At 35.7% G+C, this 20,821-nt stretch overlaps 1 protein-coding gene across 1 annotated transcript in view; it reads right to left on the bottom strand.

The window, feature by feature from the left end:
• Positions 1-20,821, bottom strand: part of Tnni3k (TNNI3 interacting kinase) — a 285,107-nt gene that overhangs the window by 163,761 nt on the left and 100,525 nt on the right. The window contains exons 8-11 of the mRNA XM_078027764.1: positions 19,741-19,885; positions 19,562-19,666; positions 12,699-12,793; positions 11,960-12,109 (exon numbers count right to left, since the gene is read on the bottom strand). Coding sequence (XP_077883890.1) covers positions 11,960-12,109; positions 12,699-12,793; positions 19,562-19,666; positions 19,741-19,885 — 495 coding nt within the window. The remainder of the gene's footprint in view (positions 1-11,959; positions 12,110-12,698; positions 12,794-19,561; positions 19,667-19,740; positions 19,886-20,821) is intronic.

Raw genomic sequence — 20,821 nt, 5'->3', positions numbered from 1 at the left:
GGAATGTTAAGAGATTAAGAAACACCACTGACAGTCTGGAGTTTATTAATTGCAGTAGGAACTTATTATTGTGAAAGATAAAAAATGTTAAATGCTCGTCTGAGTAAACTATTGATTTTCAATAGAATAAAACTTTGATAATCCTTTATGTTTTTGCTATAAAAACAATCTACTGAAGCTAAATTATAAAAGAGAAAAACCATCAACCTTAAAGACCTTATCAAAAGACTTATAAAATACAATAAAATCCATTGTAAAAATGGCAGACTTTAGAAATTGGAAAAGCACAGTACTTTGATCAGCCAATGACTAGCTAATGTGTAAAGTATATGCTGGCAGTAGTACTTGCTTATCAAGGACTCACTTCAAAGATTTTGAATGAATTGTATATGTAACATCACGAGATAGAAAAATTACCACATTTACTGGCACTAAAAGTTTTCCCAAAGGTAATATCCCAATATCACAATTTTTAAGAAATAAAAAAGTATTGTGATCACAAATGAAAAAAAAACTTACAGCAAAACTTACATATAAGCTATCTACATAGTTAATAACTCATGTCCATTTTGTTATCATCTTTAGCTTTCTATTCATGACTGATTCTTTTTCTTAAATCATAAACATAGGTAATGCTGAAATAATGGGGACCAGTTGCATGAGCACTGTTTATTTAAATTCTTGTGTGTTCATGATCAGGAAAAACTCAAGAACCTGAATAGCATGAGCCAACAGACAAGCCTAAATAGGTAGAGATAACAGACAATACAAAAGCCTGAAAAATAATCAAACTTGCCATGTTCAAGAAATGAAGAAGTCCAGTGTGGTTGCAGTATGACAAAGCAAGGATGACAGTGGTATGCCTCTATATGGAGTGGCGCTTTTCAAACTCTTAGGGTGTGTAAGAATCACTTGGAGGGTTAGGCATGTAGCTCAGTGGTAGAGTGCTTGCCCACCTGATGTGAAGCCCTGGGTTCAGTACCAACCCCCAGTCACGCAGTTCTCACCAAAAAAAAAAAAAATCCTTAGAATACAAGTCAAAACACAGATTCCTGAGTCCTATCTTTAGAGATTCAGTTTGAAAATGTCTGTAGTAGGGTGTGAGTGTTGCTTTTCTAACAAGGTCCTTAATGATGTAGAGATTTATAGGTTAGGGTCATAGCTTGAATTTTGGTATAGATAAGATGGGGAACCACTGAAGGGTTTTAATTGAAGACTATATATATATATATATATATATATATATATATATGGTCTTTTTCAACATATATATGTGTGTGTGTATGTGTGTGTGTGTGTGTGTGTGTGTGTGTGTGTGTGTGTGTATTGTAGATGGACACAATACCTTTATTTTGTTTATTTATTTTTATGTGGTGCTGAGGATCAAACCCAGTGCCTCACATGTGTGAGGCAAGCGCTCTCCGGCTGAGCCACAACTCCCGCCCCTTAAGAATATTTTTTGTCTTACACATTATTTATGTTAGTTTTGGGGGAATAAGGATTGAACCCAGGGGAGCTTTACTACTGAGCTATATCCCCAGACTTCTTTATTTTAAGACAGGGTCTTGCTAAGTTGCTTAAGGCCTCGCTAAATTGCTGAGGCTGGCCTTAAAACTTGCAATCCTGCATCAGACTCAAAAGTTGTGGGGATTATAGGCATGCACCCCCATGTCTAGTTTGTCTTACTTTTCAAAAAAAATCCTAATCTATAGACTAGAAATGATGATGCAGCCTTTAAAGACTATTTTCAAGATGAAGTAGAATAATGCAATCTGCCTTATAGTTCTAACATGTAAATCTGCCTTTGAGATCTTCTCTATTCTTGCCTTACTTTCTCCCACCCCAAGTATTATAAATGAATCACATTAGAACACTAGATACATTTTTCTACATATCAAAGAATTCATTTTCTATTGATGCTTCTGTTAATTGCCATAAACTTAGTAACCTCCGTAATAAAAGTTTATTATCTGTTGTTCTGAAGGTCAGAAGTTCAACATGATTCTTCTGGGCTCCAGGTATCAGGAGGGCTGTACTCCTTTCTAGAAGTCCAAGAGGAGAATCAATTTCCTTGACTTTTCCAACTTCTAGAGACGGCCCATTTCCCTGGCTTGCAGCCCTTTTCCTATGGATTCAAAACCATCAGTGATTAACTGAGTCCTTTTCATATTACTCTGACTTCTATGTCTGTCTTCCTTTTTCATATTTAAGAACCTCTGTTATTTTAGTAGGCCTAATGGCAAAATCCAGGATAATCTTCTCTAGTAAAGTCAGCATATTAGCAACCTTATTTCCCCTTTGCATATTATAGGCTACAAAGAGCCTGAAAATCGTTGGGGGTTCACTACTCTGCCTACCACACTCAGTTCAGTGGAAAGTTATGGTTCCTTTGCTTGCATGTTAGTGCTGCCAGTTGTTCTTATTCTGTTAGTTATTTTAACCTCAGCATTAAAGTAGCAGCACTCACAGAATACCCTTCTGGAATTACTGTGTCCCTCTACTTGTCCCTTGCTAGATTCATGGGTTCTGAGCTTCTTTCTGCCCTGCTCCATTCTGTCTGACTACCACCATGTAGTGCTTTTCGAATCTTTCTTTAACTTAATTTGGTCTTTAAGTGTTCAGAGTTAGAAAAACAAAAACTTTTCTTGTTTTCTGGGAGATGTTCCTTTAGGGGAAAGAAAACAACCCAAACCCCTAGCGTTTATCCAAGCACAACAAAGCTTAATTCACAGAATCCACTTCCCTGCCTGTCTCAGCCCTGTTGTGGAACCGACTCCAGCTGACAGATGAGAAGGCCTCATGGTTTCCCCAGTGAAGCAGAAAGCTGCATCCTGAATCCTGAACGTCTGTGTGAGTCAGTGATCACACCCTTGATGTTACCTTTCATTTCAACAGCTCTCTTGGCTCCACTTGCTCTGAGCAGTTTTAATTTCCTGCCAGCACAGTGGCACAATTTGCTGGCATTTTCTTTGGGATGCTTTTCATCAAGAGCCTAATGAGTGCCTGGGTTCTGGCTGATGATAATCATGTGGCTGCCAGGGAAATGCCAAGAGGCCCCCTCAGCTCTGGAAGGCATCTCTGTCTGATTTCCCACCTCCTGCTAACTGAGGGCTAAGGCACCCTTATATGGAAATGCTTTGCTGCTAGAACTGCTCTGACAAGCCACTAACTAACATGCATGCAAAGAAACTTGAAAACCATTAAGACCAAGCCCCACAACACTCGGCCACAAGGAGTTAAGCAGAAAAACACCTCGGTGGAGCTCAATAAATGGACTCGTTAAACCAAACTCCTGATAATGGATACACTCAAATAACCAAGGTACACTAATGGAACACATCCAGAGATAATCAAACTTCCACTAATTAAATAAAATGTTTCCCTATATCTAAGAATTTACTATCTACATCCAAGTATTTTACCCAAATAGGAGGTTGCTATGTTATTAGCCTAATGCAGTTATTATAATGATTTGTGCTTTCAGAGTATTATTCACTGGAGCACCTGGGGGTTTTGGCAAATGTGATTTCCCTGCCAGCATGAAGTCCCTTTCATTTCTTACTCCCCTCTGTGTAATCCCCAAATTCCATGCTTTCTCTTTAATTTGTCTTCTTGTGTTCCTTTACTGCTTACATTAGGTGTGATTTCTCCTCCCAAACCTCTTAACTTGCAACTTGATGAATAGTTCCTTCCAAATCTAGGTTTTTAAGGTTATAACTTTGTCCAAAAAGATGCTACAAAGACAGTTTAGTATCTACATCATGGTTAGGTATACAATAGAGGCTTCATAATGATTTAAGAAGAAGAAGTATGATCTTTATTACTCCTCATGGTTTTCTTCCATCCTCATAATTTTACCCTAGAAATGATGAACACTGATTATCATCCTTTGCTATGAGAATTATTTTTATATCTAGATCTGAAGATGAATGGCAAATGATACGAATACTAAAATATTCTCTTTGATTATGTAACTTGGAGGCCCTTTGGGTCCAAGCATAAGTAGAGAAAATGAGATTTGGTCTTGATTATAAAAGCCAGGGAATTATTATTGACCTCATATATTCCACATTCTAGATAACTGAAGGAGCAATCCCGCCTTACTTTAATTCCAAGTCAAAAAACGTTCACTGAAATGACATATGAGATTTTGTCCATTATTTTAATATCTTACTTCCTATAATGTTAAAAACCCATTTCTTCAGAACACTGAAAAGTGTGATCAGAGGATGACTTCTAATGTCTAACTTCCTATGGCTCATTTTCCTCCTGACAATTCTGGTCCCACACACCATCAATTACATCCAGAGGCAACAGAAATTCCTGACTTGCTACATCTCCTCATGACTTAAATCTGAAAGAGAGAACTCACATCCCCTTTGATCCACTATTTTTCTTAGTTAATCACAAAGACCAAGCAAGAATGCCACCAGTCCTTCCCCTTAAGACAATAATTGACATAAATAAATGCTTTTCCCAATAGACCAACACACACACACACACACACACACACACACACACACACACACACACACACACAAGAAACTAAGCTATTTTATTATCCTTCCTGTTTTTCCCCTTCTCCTTTCCATTCTACTTTCTTTTTCCCATTCCTTCCCATCTTTAAGTTTCTTGTGCACATTTTGGGCCCAGCTCCGATATCTTCCTATTATGTAGTTAGTTCTTTCTTCATGGATACTCAATTTTAGACAGTATCCTTGAACTTTTTACTCAATATTGCATTTCCTTTATTTTATTCATAGCACTTATTGTTACCTGATAATTTCCATTTATTTTTTACTTTTGGCCGGATTCTTCCAGCTAGAAGTGTGGAAAAAGCAGGGAGATTTTTGTCTATCTTAACATTTTTTCCCTCAGTGTCTATTATATATTAGACTGGCAATAAATTTTGTTAAATGAGTGAATAGTAGTAGATATGAGAGATGCAATGTTGAAACAGAAGATCTCTTTATTCTTATAACAAATACTGTCTAGTGGAAAGAAAAAATAATTATATATTCATTCAAATTTTGTTTAATCAAGCTCTAGGAAAAAAAAGAGGATGCTATGAGTGTGCATAATGGTGAAATTGTAGAGCAGTTTGGAGGAAGTGTTCCTTGAGGAATTATCTTTTAAACTAAGCTTAGAAGATGAAAATGAGTTGATTAAGCAAAAAGGGAGAAGAAAAGCATTTTAGCCAGAAGGAAATCTTCACCATTCTGATGCATAGGAAGAGGAGCTTTAGAGCATTCTTTCAGATCTTCGGCTCATTTATTTGACTATTAGGATTGTGCAGTTAATAAGAAATCTATACTATTTATAGACATAGCTACAGAGACAACAGAATAGATCACAATTAGTATTCTTGAGAACATTAGCTCACCAGGTGTCATTCAGTGGAACATGGAATAGAATATTATATCATAAATGTCTTCCTCCTCTTTCTCAATTTCATTTCAACAAGCATGTATTGAACATCTATTAGGAGTCATCCACTGAACGTAAGGTATTAGAAAATAAAGAGCTATATGCCAAATGCTTGTTCTCAGGAAGTTTACGATTTGGTAGGAGAGATAGCTCTTCAGGATGGAATGGAGAACCGAGAGGTAAGGGTGTACAGGTAATAGAGTCAAATGTAAAGAAACAATGGGTTTGCTAAACTGGAGTCAGGGAAGACTTTCTGAAAGAGGACCTACAAAAGTTCTTGAAGGCTAAGGGGAAATCAGAAATTAAAAGAGTAGAGTCACGTGGAGTCAGGTGTAGGGAAGGGGAGGGTATAGAGGCGTGAGAAAAGACATTGGAAGATGGACTAACATGATATCGTGTTCATAGATGCTGCCTTACAGGATTATTGTGCAGTGTGTGTGAGATAGGACATGAACGAATGCTGGTTTTTGGTGTAGCAAATATGATGATTGCGACACTTGGAGTACCCAGAAGACAAAAGTGATTGGATAGAAGGTTGTGGGTCAGGAAGTACACAGAACATATGATAACAAGCTGGGACTTTTTCCTATCAGTGATAGCATGTCAATGAAGGGTTTTAAGCTGGGGAATGATAGAACCTTATGTTCATCTTGAATACATCTCTCACTCTATAGCTAGAAAATAGATTCAAAAGATGCTGGAAAAAAGAAAAGAAAAGAAAACGACAAAAGGACTGGTAATTGGGCTATTAAAATTAGGCTATCAGAGAAAGAGGATAAGGGTTCGAATTAAAACCACGGTAATAAAAATAAAGAGGCTGAGACCGGAAGATCATGAGTTCAAAGCCAGCCTCAGCAACAGTTAGGTGATAAGCAATTCAGTGAGACCCTGTCTCTAAATAAAATACAAAGGGGGATGTGGCTCAGTGGTGAAGTGCCTCTGAGTTCAATCCCTGGTACCAAAACCAAATAAATAAAAAGGCTAGACTAAAATATACTCATAAAGTAAAAATAAAGGAAACTATTTGAATGTAAATGGATGTGTATAGTGGGGAGTTGAGGAGGAAAACGAGTCAAGCATCATTCTAGATTTTTTAATTAGATGGCAAAGTGGAGAGCAATGCTATTGATTATATAATGAATAAGGGTCACACAGTAGGAGAAACAAATCTATGAGGACAAAAATGATGTTCAGTTCAGTTCTGAGTTGTGCATATTCCTTAGATAAGTAAAAGAATCTAGCAGTCAGATGGTGTGGCAGTCTGAAAACATGATCACAAACTCTGACATTCTTCCTTAGCTGTAAGGAAGAACCCTGCTGCAGTAAAGAAGCTTGTGAATTTGTGCTGGAGTTTTAAAATATTGTTTTGTAGATTTGCATGCAACTCTTCATATTAGAATAATCATTTTGAATTACTTTCATAATATTTTGAATACTGATTTTCAAAATCTTCTTGATTCTGTTTCAGTCTGGAGGTTTTAGATGTAGTAGTATAACTTGAGTTATAAATAAGAAATATCAATACAATAATACATCACATGCTTTTCTATATGCTAGGATTGTCCAGTGGTGTTTACTTGTAAGATACAGCTTCATCAGTGGGTTTATTGAGGATACCCATCATTCTAATATATCAGTATTTCTTATTGTATATAAAATCATATTGTAGATTAGGAAAGCCTGTAAGATTTGGGAGTTATACAGACTCAATTATATCTCCACCCTTTATTTAACAATAACACCTATCCCCATTTTTATTGAGAATCTGTTAAGTTCCAAGCATTTATATCTTATCCTTAACCTTCGTTGGAATGCCATAAAGCATTGGTAAATTTCCTCATTTTGAGGATGAGGAGTGAAAAAAATTAAATAACTGATTGAAGTTCGTTGAGTACTAATGATGGAATGCAGCAGATCTGACTGATTTTATATTGTGGTGGTAAAAGCCTGAACTCTGCAATAGGATAGACCTTTGGTGCCAGCTCTCTACTAACAGCTGTGTGACTTAACAATTCTAAGTCCCAAATTCTTTATAGTAGTAAGATAATGCCCATTCATAGGGATACACTGATAATTAAATTATATATATCTATATGCATATGCAATAGTTACTTAAAGTAAGTTCTTTTCTACATTCTAAGTATGCAGATTCTTGCAGTTAATATATTTCAAGAAATTTGTAACTTATCTCCAAATAGTAATAGAAAATCTCATTCTAATAGTGCTTAGTGTTATTTTATTCATTTATATTTAAAAGAGAATAACTACATATGTAGAATGGTAACCAATATACAAAAAAAAAACAAAAAAAAAACTCATGGATTTTGAAATACTCTCTAAATCTTTTGTTTAACCCTTCCTTTATCTCCCTCCTAATCTACTTTAGCAAAACTTCAGCCCCTAAGTAGTTTATATTCACTAAACTACTAACTATTCACTAAACCAGGAAATAAATTCTAATAGGTAAGAATGTAATATAGAAGCAGCCTATGAATTTATAATTCATTGTTGTAAATTTATAAAATAATTTAATGGACCTACCTCTTCTTCTGTTCCTTCCTAACCTTAATTTCTCAGTTATTTTTTACTGGCTAAAACCTGTAGAAACTCATGACTGTAAGATTTCATTACTTTTAGAGAATACACTATAGTACATTTACTATAAATAATTCACACCATACTACACTTGTCAAAAGGAATGAACAGAGTATATATCATGGTACAGGAGCCTTGATTTTTATTGTTTTTGCTCACTTACTCACTAATTCTCCAACTCCAGCTCCCTGTCATTGTGAATTAGAGTGCTTCTGCTGTATACAAATATTGTATTCTGGATAATTAGATATTGGGAGAGGAGCCTCTCTAAATTACTTTAACTGGTGTCAGTACCGAAGCAAATCAGAAGTTTTTAGTCCTGTTTCTGGTTTGGGTTATTTTCTGACCCTAAACAGCCTGACATAAAGGAGTGCTTTTCTTTGTCAAAGGCAGCCTTTTCAAATCTAACTGCCAGACACACTATTGAGCTATGTGTTCAATTCTAATTGGCTGAGATCTTTTCAATTCGGCAGTTTCATCTTTAATGCAATGGATGTAAGATTATGTGTAGGTCTTTTCAATGGGTTTTCCATACTGGTGATTAGGGCAGAGGATTTGAACATAACCAAGCTGCTGGCTATTTCTTCTAGCCAATTTAAATTGATTCATACAAGTCCTTTGTACCCCTGGGTAAGGGCAGAACAAATCCAAGTGAGTGAGACAGCCATCACTACACTTTCAGAAATAATAGTAGAAAAGAAGGGGGTGGGGGTAGGGGATGACTTGGAGAGGAGAAACACTCTAAATACTGTGAAATTGGAACTTTAAGCAGTCGAGCAGAGAAATACTGAAACTTAACCAGTAGGCTTCCGAGTAGAATCAAGAGCACCAAGAAAATTATTTCCAAGATTGATTCTGATCTCTTTAGGTTAAAAGGGCTATGTAAATAGAAAGTGTTCTTCATTTCTGATTCCACAGGAACCCATAGTGGGTAAACTCTTGTTTTGAAAATATTCCAAAAGAGAGTAGACAACTTTTCCAGAACTCCAAGACATCCCTGAATGTACTATATTAGAATAGCAAAAAAATTGTTAGCTAAAATTTAGTCTGGGTCTGTTAAAAAATTTGGTTTAGAACCAAAGACATATTCTTTTGAAAAAGACTCCACTGTCTTTCTCTTCAGAGTGTAGAGTAGGATGAGCTATTCTACTGAAGCATACAGAAAAATATTCCTTTTCAACTCAACACTGCTTGTTGAATCTCCCTTCTAGTTTCTCTCTCCTGGGATAGCATATGGTACATGGTAAAGCATAATGAAACCATTCCTATATCACCTCTATTCTAATAAGAAGGATCTCTATGCAGAGTTTTACTGCTTCCTAAGCTTCATCTCTAAATTGTTCAGGAAAGTTTTTAGTGTACTATATCAGTTAATTTGGCAACTCTCTCTCCAAGGGAGAAAGGGAAGCATTTCTTTATCAATGAAAACAGAAACTGTGCACTGTTGACAGTATCAACAAGGCCATTTCAATCCTTTCTGAATACATGAAAACAGTGCAACATTTCTCCAGCAAGAGAAAATAGCAGTAATTTCATTTTGCTGGTTTGACTTGCTTTGCCCTAGAACATATGTAAAATATCCATATGTCTCCTGGGTACTAACATTCAATTTGTTAAAATTCATAGTAATAATAGAATCCAACTCTGATGCCTGGCACATTAGATGAACAAATAAAGGTGACAAATATGGCATATGTTGCAGAGATCAGTGGGCAAGTCCTCTAAAGCATTTTTGCCGTTGCTTGGCAGGAAATCTTAGGAGTTTATACAATGATTCATTGTTTTGTAAGGTGTGGAATTCCACAAAAAAATAAAAGTAAAGCCAGTTTTCAACTATCACTCTCAATCAACTACAAACAAACAAAGTCAACCCCTGTGAAGAGATAGCTGCAGCAGCAATTTCTGAGCTGCCTTCCGGAAGACTAATGCTTTGTAAACAGTCTTACTCTGAAACTCACATTTCTTAAGAGATGCTGTCTGAGAATCACTTGAATAAATGTAATGCTTTGGGTAAGTAGAACTTAGGCCTCCTAAGGCTTCAGAATATTTAAGATTTTCCAGCTGATACTTAAAATATCAAGCTACCTAGATTTATTTTTTAACACAAAGGAGAAATTCTTTGTACCTAACAAAAATGCAATAATATATCCATCAAAAGAAATTCACAGTATACATGTATATGGATGTTCATAGGACAGTATTTTTAACAGCCCCGAATTGGAAATTATCCAAACGGCCATGGATAGCAGAATGAATAAGTATATTGTGATCTAGTCACAAAACATTATCCTATGAACAATAAGAATAAACAGTCTACAACATCCTGCAATAAGGATTAATCTCATAAATTGTTGGCCAAAAGAAGCCAGACACAAAATAGTACATACCTACCATTGCATTCTATTATATAAAGTTCAGAAAGAAGAAAAACTATGTCAGAAGGTAGTGTACACTCATTTGGGGAGAGATTGAAAGATAACGTAAGTGGGGCTTCTAGGGTACTGGTCATGTTCACATTCATCATCTGTGTTCAGGGTAGGTTCAGGTTGTAAAAGTTAATTGAGTTGTGCAGAACAATATGTGCAAAGGTGGATATACTTATATTTATACAATACTCAAAAAGTAAAAACAAAAAGATAGAAGATCTATAACTGTCTTATTATTTATGATTCCATGTTTATTATTTTGTCTTTATTAAAGTAACTCCTATATCATTTTTTCACTAGCAGCCTTCAGATCTGTATGTTTTCCCTTTTGTTTACATGCTTAAAATAACTCTCCATTTCCATTGACCAAAATGGATTTTCATATCTTACTTTAACCAGATGAGATTCAGATAGGTTCATCTTAATAGGCTAAGAAATCTTATAGCCTTATATGTTTATATCATTAAAACAAAGAAATATATTTCTTTTCATACTTTAAGCATCCTAAAAATGTAGTCATCAAAGTTAAAATAATAAGTAAAACGTTTCATAAAAATCTTAATTATACAGTATTCAGTCATAACTACATAATTTCAATTATAGTAATACTGTCTCATCTCACCTGAGGAATCTAAACACCTTAGGAGCTTATGTGCATATGCAGAGCTCACTTATGTTGTATAATATGTCTTAAATATCAATAACAAAGATGGTGTTTCACTTCTGAATGTCTCTAGTTACCTTTCCCTTGAAATAAAGAATGTGTTATCAATCATCTTTATTTCTGACCTACTACAAAATCTACCACTTATATCACTACTAAAATACTATTAGGTGCTTATTTTGTGCAGCCACTGGTCTAAGCAATTTGTGCATATTATCACATTTAATATTTACAATCTTGTGAAGTTGGAGTTGTTACCCACATTTTGCAATGAAAAAATGATCCTAGAAAGATTAAATAATTTACACAAGGTCACAAAATATGACTTGATATAAACCCAGGTGTTCTCACACCAGATCCCAAGTTCTCACTGCTTTGAGTTCAAATAAGTTAATACCTAAATACAAATCGTGGCTCCCTTACATTTTTCTAGCACAGGCACTATCAACAGGGTTTACTCTGACATACTCCTGTTTTTCTTTATATTTGTTTGTGTTTTAAAATTTGAATCCACATCAAAATTCCCCTAAAAGAGAGATAAAGATCAGCTCTAATTCCACTCTTCTATCATTTCCTACCACAAGTTAGCACCTAGAAATGCAGTAGCTCATTCTCTTTTTCAGTGTATCAATACTGAGAATGCCTTCAGCTTATCTGCAGTGCAGGAGTTGGTTTCTCTAATGATGGTCTATTGGTCTCTGATCCAAATCTCCAGAGACTCAAATACAATCTACAGAAGAAACGAGCATGTACATGTCTTGCAAGCAAAGGAATTATTGATGCATTGACATAATCTATGCACACAGTTCAATGTGTCACTATAGAGATGCAATGATTAAAAATATACCCTTTTCATAAGCCCACATCAAACATGTCTGCTCATCTTTTTCACCACTAGACCTGCTGGGATCACTAGCTACTAGATTCATATCAGCTCCATTATCCAGTAAGAACTGAACCAGGCGAATGTGACCGTGGTAGCAAGCAGAGTGTAATCCTGTAATAGAAAAGAATAAAAGGATGAAAGGAGAAAGGAAGAAAACTACATTTTGATTTTCAAAAGGCAGTTGTCACCACATAACAACATTGTTTTCAGAGACAGAAAGCAATGGTTGATATACCTGATAATGAATTAATTTTATTATGGAGGAAACATACAATAAGCAAAAGAAATATTCTATACTAGTCAGTCTATATAGACTGTATTTTGCTCAGAATTATTTTTTAATATTTGTACATCTACAATATTATCAAGAATGAATGTTAGCATCTTTATAGAAGAAAAATAATGAAGATTCTCAAGAATTATTTTCACTACCCAAACAAAGCAGGGTAGCATGGTCAGTCTCTGGTAAAGACCAGAAGAGAGTACACTGACTATAGATAACACAACCATCAGGCTAACCAAAATTTAATATGTTTCTTTTATTATTACTATTTACCATCAATGCTAAATGGTGTCAGTTGATACAATATCCATCCTCACTGGGGTTGACCACAGTCAGGGCCCATTCCCCCTTGGCACACCACTGTTCTAGACCATTGATAAGCACCTCAAACAAGGGATGTTCTCACCCCAGTCATACCTGTGTGACCATCTCTTCCTTGGTGATTGATATTTACCACATTCTGATCAAGAAGAAATTTAACTAGATCAATGCTCTTTCCATATGTACAAGCACTGCAAAAGTACAAAATAAGGAAAATAGAAGACCTTTCTATGGGCTGAGTGATGGTCCCTCCCAATGTACAGGTTGAAGCTCTAATTCCCTTAACTCCAGATTTTGACTTCATTTAGGGATACTATATTTAAAGAGTTAATATGTTAAAATGAGGTCACGAGTGTAGGTACAGATCCAATGAAACTGATGTCTTAATAAGACAAGGAGATTATAACAGATAATGACAATCTGAGGGATGAATATGTGAAATCACAGTGTGAAAGTAGCTATAAGTCAAGAAAAGAGGTGGGAGCTCCAGAGGAAGCCAATCTTGCTGACATCTTAATCTCATACTTGTAGCCTCTTGAACCATGAGACAATACATTTCTGTGGTTTAACCTATCTGACCTGTGTGGTATTTTGTTATGGCAGCCATAGGAAACAAATACAGCCTTGATTAACCCAGGAAAATCTAGATGCTGATGTGTAAATAAAAGTGCCAAAGAGACAAAGAAGGGAGGAAGGAAGGTAAGAGGAGAGATACTAAAAAATAAGTAAGCATTGTATGACAATGGTAAGTAAAAATAAGAACATACAGTGATAAAATCTTGAAGATTTTCAAATCTGCAGTGAAGTAAAGAAGTTGTGCAAAATTTATAGAACTTTTGAATCAAGTATTTCCTGTGTTATTAGTTCAACTTTAACCTAAAAATTATTCTGCATGACAATGAAATATGGAATTCAGGAGAGTCCTGAGAGCTGTTATCAAATCAGGTCATATTTTGAAATTATTCCCTAGGAAAACTGTCAAATGTCGGAAGAATTCCTTGACCAGAAGTTAAGATCTGATAGCTGTCATTTTACTATGGGAGCCTTGGTTGTGTACTCAAAGTCCAGAAATCGTCCATATACTAGCCAGAGTACCCAGGACAAATCCTTAGACTTCTTGAATTTTATAGTTTTCACACCTGTTCTACATGATGATAGATAATACCTCTTCTATTTACCACATTGTTGCTGAAATTCCAAGTGAATTAAAGCTTATGGAATCACATTACAAGCTGGAAAGGATGTCCATGATCTGCTCTTTTTGTTGGGAGAAAAAATTAACATATTTAAGGACCTAAAGGAGATATGATTTTTATAGATAAAATTTACAACTAGATTTGTTGAACTATTTAATTGAAATTCTAATTTCTACTGTTTACTGAAAAAGCTGATAGAAAAAATATTTTGTGTAATATAAATAAATTATGCCTAATAATGACTATTAGCTTTTTTTCATTGACTAGTAATTCTCACAAACTTTCTTTTCCTAGAATTTCCCTCATGCATCTGCTTTTTGTGTTCACTAGCAAGATTCTACTTCCAAAGCCTGGACAGCTATGAGGTATGTCATAGGTGACTGGAGGAAACTAATATGAAGCAGAGCCCCATCTAATCATGGCTAATGGAAGTGTACAGGGACTTGGTTCTAGAAAAAAAGGTAGTTCATAACATAGATATAACTATTTCCTCTTCCTGAGATGGTGTTGACCAAGCCATATTTGTTTAATAAATACCACTTATCTTTCATACATCTTCTAAACTATTGCTTCCTCTGCAAAATCTTCTCATGAACAAAGACATAATCATTGCTATCTCTTCTGCTCCTTTGTCATTCAGTCTTATGGCACTTGTCCTTCTGCAAAATCTTCACATGAACAAAGGCAGAATCATTGCTGTCTCTTCTGCTCCTTTATCATTCAGTCTTATGGCACTTGTCACATTGCATTATGGTAATAGACACACCTTTTTTTTTTACAAAAGCTCATGGCTCCTTTAAGGCTGAAAGATATCCTGTCATTTTAATGTCCCTTCTAGCATCAACATAAGGCAGATCTTTAATAACTCTTTTTGGATAATTTAATAAATAGAAAGCAACCATCTCAGTGCAATATATCATCCCATTAACAATTTTCATTGTAAATATTACCCATAACACTACATAATAATAGTAATTGTCTGAAGTTCTTTATTGTTTATTTTCAAAGTAACTACTTGTAGGAAATGATAAATTATGAATATATGCATATATGTGTATATATATGTTTGCATATATGCATACATATGTATTATGTTAGTAACTTTCCATTACTGTGATAAAACTCCTGAGAAAATAACTCTAAAGATGAAAGATTTAGTTTGGATCACAGTTTCAGAGGTTTCAGTCCATATTCATGTGGTCCCATTGCTGTGGGCCTGCAGGGGCAGAACATTATGGTGGGGAGCAAGTGGGAGAGCAGAGTTGCTCACCTTAAATTAGCCAGGGGGTAAAGAAAGAGAAAGAGAGAGAAAGGAAGTAAATGGAGACAAGATAAACTCTTCAAGGACACACTCCAGTTTATCTACTTCCTCAAACTATTCCCTACCTCCTAAAATTTCCACCACCTCCAAATAGCACCTCCATGTTGAAGGATCTAGGCCTTCAACACAAGAGCCTCTGGAGGACATTCCAGATCCAAACTCTAACATTCTATCTCTATCCCCCAAAGCTCATATCCTCTCATAATGCGAAATGCACTCAATCCATATGCAAGAGGCCCCATAGTCTTAGCAGTTACAGCATTGCTCAGAGTATTATCTAAATTTTAAGGCAAATTCTAGCTGTAATCCATATAAAAATAAGAAATCAAATTATGTACTTTAACATATGATGACACTGGGTAAACACTCCCATTCTAAACAGAAGGGATGGATTACCAAGGAAGAATCAGACCATAGTGACAATACAGCCCAGCAAGGCAAGTATTGTATCCTATAGATCCACATCCTGCATATAGGGTATGTGATGGTAGGATGTGAATTCCAAAGGTCTTAGGCATCTGCCTTACCATCTGCAACAGACATTGTCACTCTCTTGAGCTGCCTCTGCTTGTTGTCTATATCTTTGCTCAGCAGACATTCCATATTCCTGACATCTCTAATTTCCTGGGGCTTCTATTGCAGCTTTTTCTTCACTCTCAAAGCTTCATATATTGCTCTACCAGGGACTAACACAGGGATTCTGAACTTTCACACACTGCCTGGCTTCCCAGACTCCCTTTTGAAATCTGAGTGACTCCACAAGTCTTGCATTTTGCATACCTGCCAAACCAGCATCATTCAGATGACACCAAGGTCTGCCACCTATGCCATAGCTGCAGCAGGTGCCTAAATGACTAAGCACAATAAAAAGAATCCTGGGGAAATAACTTTGTAGGTGTCCCAGTATGAGAGGGGCGGCCTAGTTATACATTCTCAAAGCAAAGTCTTTGAAAGTAGTTTATATTTTTACACCCTTCAGTCTGCAGTGGGTGGGTGGCATCAATTCCTGAGAAGTTCTCAATCTACCTTTCTTATCATACTGGTACAAAGTACTTGACTTCTTTTTAGTAGTGCTAATCTTTTTAGCAAGAACACCTTCCTTGGCTCCATTTTTATGTATGCTTCTTTTTTTGCCAAACTACAAATTTTAAAGTCCTTTTTCTCTGATTTTTGCTCCCAAATATTGCTGAAAATCTTGTGTAAAGCAGTTATACATACCCATGCCTCTACCTTTATGCTGTGTTGCCTTGAAAAATCCTCTGCCAGATAAACTATTCCATTACTTAAGTTCAGCTTCACACATGTTCTCAAGGCATGAACAAAATGTTGACAAGTTTGTTCCCAGAATGTAAAACACATGTCCTCTAGTTCCATTCCCAGTTGAATCCTCTTTCTCATCTAAAACCTCATCACTACCCTTACTATCCACATTCCTCCTAGCATTCTGGTGTTCTTAGCTCACGTCAGAATTGTCTATTAATTTCTCCTTACAATGTTCTAAGCTTTCTTCCCCAAACATTTCTAAACTTCTCCCAGTAACCAACTCCAAACATATTGTCAGGTATAGTCAAAGCAATGACCCACTTCTCAGTATCAATTTTCTGTTGTTTATATTTTTATATAAACAATTTAAAAGATGAAAGATTTATTTTGTCTCACTGTTTCAGTCCATAGACACTTGATCCCACCACTATGGGCCTATGGTAAGAAAGAACATTATAGAGAGAACAATTTGGCAAAACAGAGTTTCTCACCAAATGGAGACCACGATGAAGGGAAAAAGTGGAAAAAATAGGAAGGAACCAGGGACAGATATATCCTTTAAGGAAATGCCCCCAGTGACCTTCTTCCTCTAAACAGGCTCCAACACCTACATTTTCCTTCCACCATCTCCCAATAGCACCACGGACCAGGAATCAAGTTTACAATACATGAGCCTTTGGAGGGCATTCTAGATCCAAACTATAACGTGTATGTGTGTGTGTGTGTGTGTGTGTGTTATTAAATATTTATAAATACACACACACTTATGCACACATGTACACACAGTGTATGTATGTATATATGTATGCATATACATATATTTTTGAATAAGTACACATATAAAAATAATAACAGCTCAGATAGAATGCTTGCCTATCACATGTGAAGCATTGGGTTCGATCATCAGCACCACATAAAAATAAATAAGTAAACTAAAGTTATTGTGTTCATCTATAACTACAAAAATAAAATAAAAACAATAACAAATATATAAGTGATTCATATGTGCAAAGCACTGATTTGTAAAAAGAAAAATTCGTATTCATAGTACATTTCTCATGTAAAAGGAGTTCCTTTTATAAGTCTGTGCTTACAATAAAAAGAATAAAAATATTAATCTGTTATTCCTAGTCACCACAGGCTTACACAAAATAAAACAGTTGGGTTCATACTTTTAACTCACTTCACAAATCTCATATAGACAACCTCCTGGAGGTGACAGTCACCCTCTGATTGCAGTTGGTTCCAATTCATGTACATGGGGTAGCAAAATGATTTGAAAACTAGCCTGAGGTGTCAGCCATAACAGGCATGACCTAACATGGAAAGAGGATACCAGTGATGCGTACATATCAGTTCTGCCAATTTTCCCCTTCAGGGACAGATCCCACTGATCCATTTTGACTGAAGGTATGATCTGAAGAGTTTTTGCATCTGTTCTGTTACCAAGTGTATAGAAAACAAACAAAACATTCTGGTACTAGAACATGAAGATATGCAAAAAGCACAGGATTTTAAGTTAGTCATTTTAAGTTAGACATTTACTACATTATTTTCTAGCCATAAGAACCTTTGTCAAGTTATTTAGTTTCCTTGAGTTTCAATATTCTCTCCCTTTATAAAATGGGTTAGGAAGATTAAATAAAATAATAGATATAAATCATCAGTCATATAGTCACTTCTCCATAAATAGTAGTTTTCTTAACTTCCCTTTTGGCCAATCTCTCTGATTGATTAAAAAAAACCATTTAATTCCATGTGCAATTTAATAGGTTGAAGTTTGATGTAGAAGCCTAAATTTAATTTTAGTTTAGTATGAACAAGAGTCTCCTTATTTATATTATTTATCAGTGCAATACAAACATTATGAAAAGAACAACTTAGTCCCAGGTACCTATTGAGAGGTTGCAAATTATCTAAGAAATATGTAATATGTAGTTAAATGACCTTATATTCAAGATTTATTACATTCAAATTACTATTATTATTTTTATAGCAAAATTGCAAACTTGAAAAATGAAGACTATAAATTTTATAAATCTTACACTTTTGTTTTAGGGAGCTTCTTTGGCTCTGAATTATTAGCAATTTATTTTCCTCCTTCTTTGTTATTGTTTACATAAGAGATCTCCCTCAAAAGTTCACCTGTGAGAGAATGCAAAAAAATTTTGGAGGTGGTTTATGATAAAATTAACCTAATCAGCACATTAATCCACTTGAATGGATTAACTAACTGCATTATAAAAGTAGGTAGGTAGGGTGTGAAGGAAGAAGTAGGCCACTGGGGCAGTCATTTGGGGTTTATATTTTGTCCCTGGTGAGCAGAGTGCTCTGTCTGTCCGTCTGTCTCTCCCTCTCCTTCCTGGTTTTCATACCCTCAGCTACTTTCCTCTGCTGCACCACTCTGCCATATCTGCCTCACCTCTGGCCTAGAACTATGGAGTTGGCTGACTATGGACTGAAACTCTGAAACCATGAGCCAAAATAATTATTTCCTTCTCCTCTATATTGTTCTCTTGAGTCTTTGGTCACAGTGATGAAAAAGCTAACCAAAACTTTTTTTGTTGTTGTTCTTTTACAACATTTCCAAACAGAGCTGATCCTTTACTGTGCTTTCCTCGAGTATACTACAGAACTCTCATGGATTCCTAGAAAATAACTAATACCACCTTAGGTATCTCAGTAGTCATCCTGACTAGGCTTTTACAGACTGACATATGGATGTCTTCGATAGGTAGACATATTTGCACATAAGGTTTAAGTAGCAAAGAAAAAAAGTGTCACATTTGATGCTGATGAATTCGGGTAATGAGATTCTTGTTGGAGGAGGATTATGGGCACAGCCCCTTTTGGCAGCATTCCACAGAGAAAGGAATAGAAGCAATATGCTTACAGATGTTGATATGCCTGTTGCCTTGGCAACATTAGTTCCTCTCTTTGTGGCAGCATCCAGGAACACAGCATCTGGCTGCAACCCCATCTGTTATGCTGATGGCAGCATCTGCCTCCACCTTTTCTTCTGTTCATCTAGCTTGGGCTTCTCATCCTCTGCCTTACCTGTGCTATCACTTTCTGATTGCAACATCTGCCACTATTTGTTCTTGCTTTATGTACACAACTTCAGGTGCTGTCAGGTGTCAGCTAAGTTTAGTGGCTATTGCACATAAATATACTTTTACCTGTGAAAAGCTGTTTCACTGAAGATGTTTTCCTTAGTCAGACTTTCTGTTCCCGTTATTTGAATGATTTCCTTAACAACTTCAAATTTGCCATTGTAGCATGCCCTAGATTTGAAGAAAATATTTTGATAAGTAAATACATGTCTCATAGGACCTATGGAATTCTATCTAATACTCACAGGTGCAAAGGGGTGTCTCCATAGATATTAACAACATGAGGCTGAACTTCCAAATCACTTTGGAGCAGGTACTTCACTATATCATGGTGTCCGAATCGAGAACAGAAATGGAGTGGGACATGGTCTTCATTATCCTGAGCATTCACTGTCACCAGCAAGAAAGCAATAGATACATTATCTGGAATCCACTGTATATATCACAGCCATCATATATACTAGGCTGTGGACATTTCGTAAGTGCCTGAGAGACTCCTGGAAATTGCCAATTAATGATAATAATAGAGGAAATTAAGTGCAACCAATTTAAAAAGTTGTAATTCTATTCAATTGCCTATTATCACATTAAATAGACTTTCTCCTAGCTCCCATAAATTCTGTGGAATGCATCTAATCAAATATACCTTGCACAATAGAATGTTCAGGAAACTAATAAGCATCCAAAAGATACTTGTGGCCTTATTTCCACACATATATCCTTTTGAATTGATTTTGTTTTTCCTATATAGGATGTCAGAAATTACAGATTCTAGCCAAAGAACTAAACCCAGGTATTTTTGGTTCAGCAGATTATTGGTAGAACCTGGCAATTTGTTTGTTTACAATATTGTTTAGGAGGTCCTGATGTATATCCTCAGTTGAGAGTCTGAGAGTCTCTATACTTCAATATACAGGGCATGTTATCGTGGGAAAAATATATAAATATACACATGGAAATATATATATATATATATATATATATATAGTGTGTGTATATATGTGTGTGTGTGAGAGTGTGTGTGTATGTGTATATATACCCACACTTTAGAGGACACAGACCTAATTAAACATGTTAACATAGACAAGTTACTTAAAATTCATTTGTTCACTCAGTAGTGGGAATTTGCTCTTGGCTTTGCCCAACCAGCTTCATGACAGCTTTTTGTATTTGGGAAATGCCCTATACTGCAAGTACAGGCTAAGATAGTGTTCCAACATAGAATCTTAAAATGTGTTTTCCAAGATTATTTTGTATTTAGGGCCAAGATTAGGAAAGGGGGACAAAATAGGGAGTTGTTGTCCTGGGATAATTCTTAACATGACC

The sequence above is a fragment of the Ictidomys tridecemlineatus genome, chromosome 11, assembly GCF_052094955.1.
Source record: "Ictidomys tridecemlineatus isolate mIctTri1 chromosome 11, mIctTri1.hap1, whole genome shotgun sequence".
NCBI lineage: Eukaryota > Metazoa > Chordata > Mammalia > Rodentia > Sciuridae > Ictidomys > Ictidomys tridecemlineatus.
This window is presented reverse-complemented; position numbering and strand designations above follow the sequence as displayed.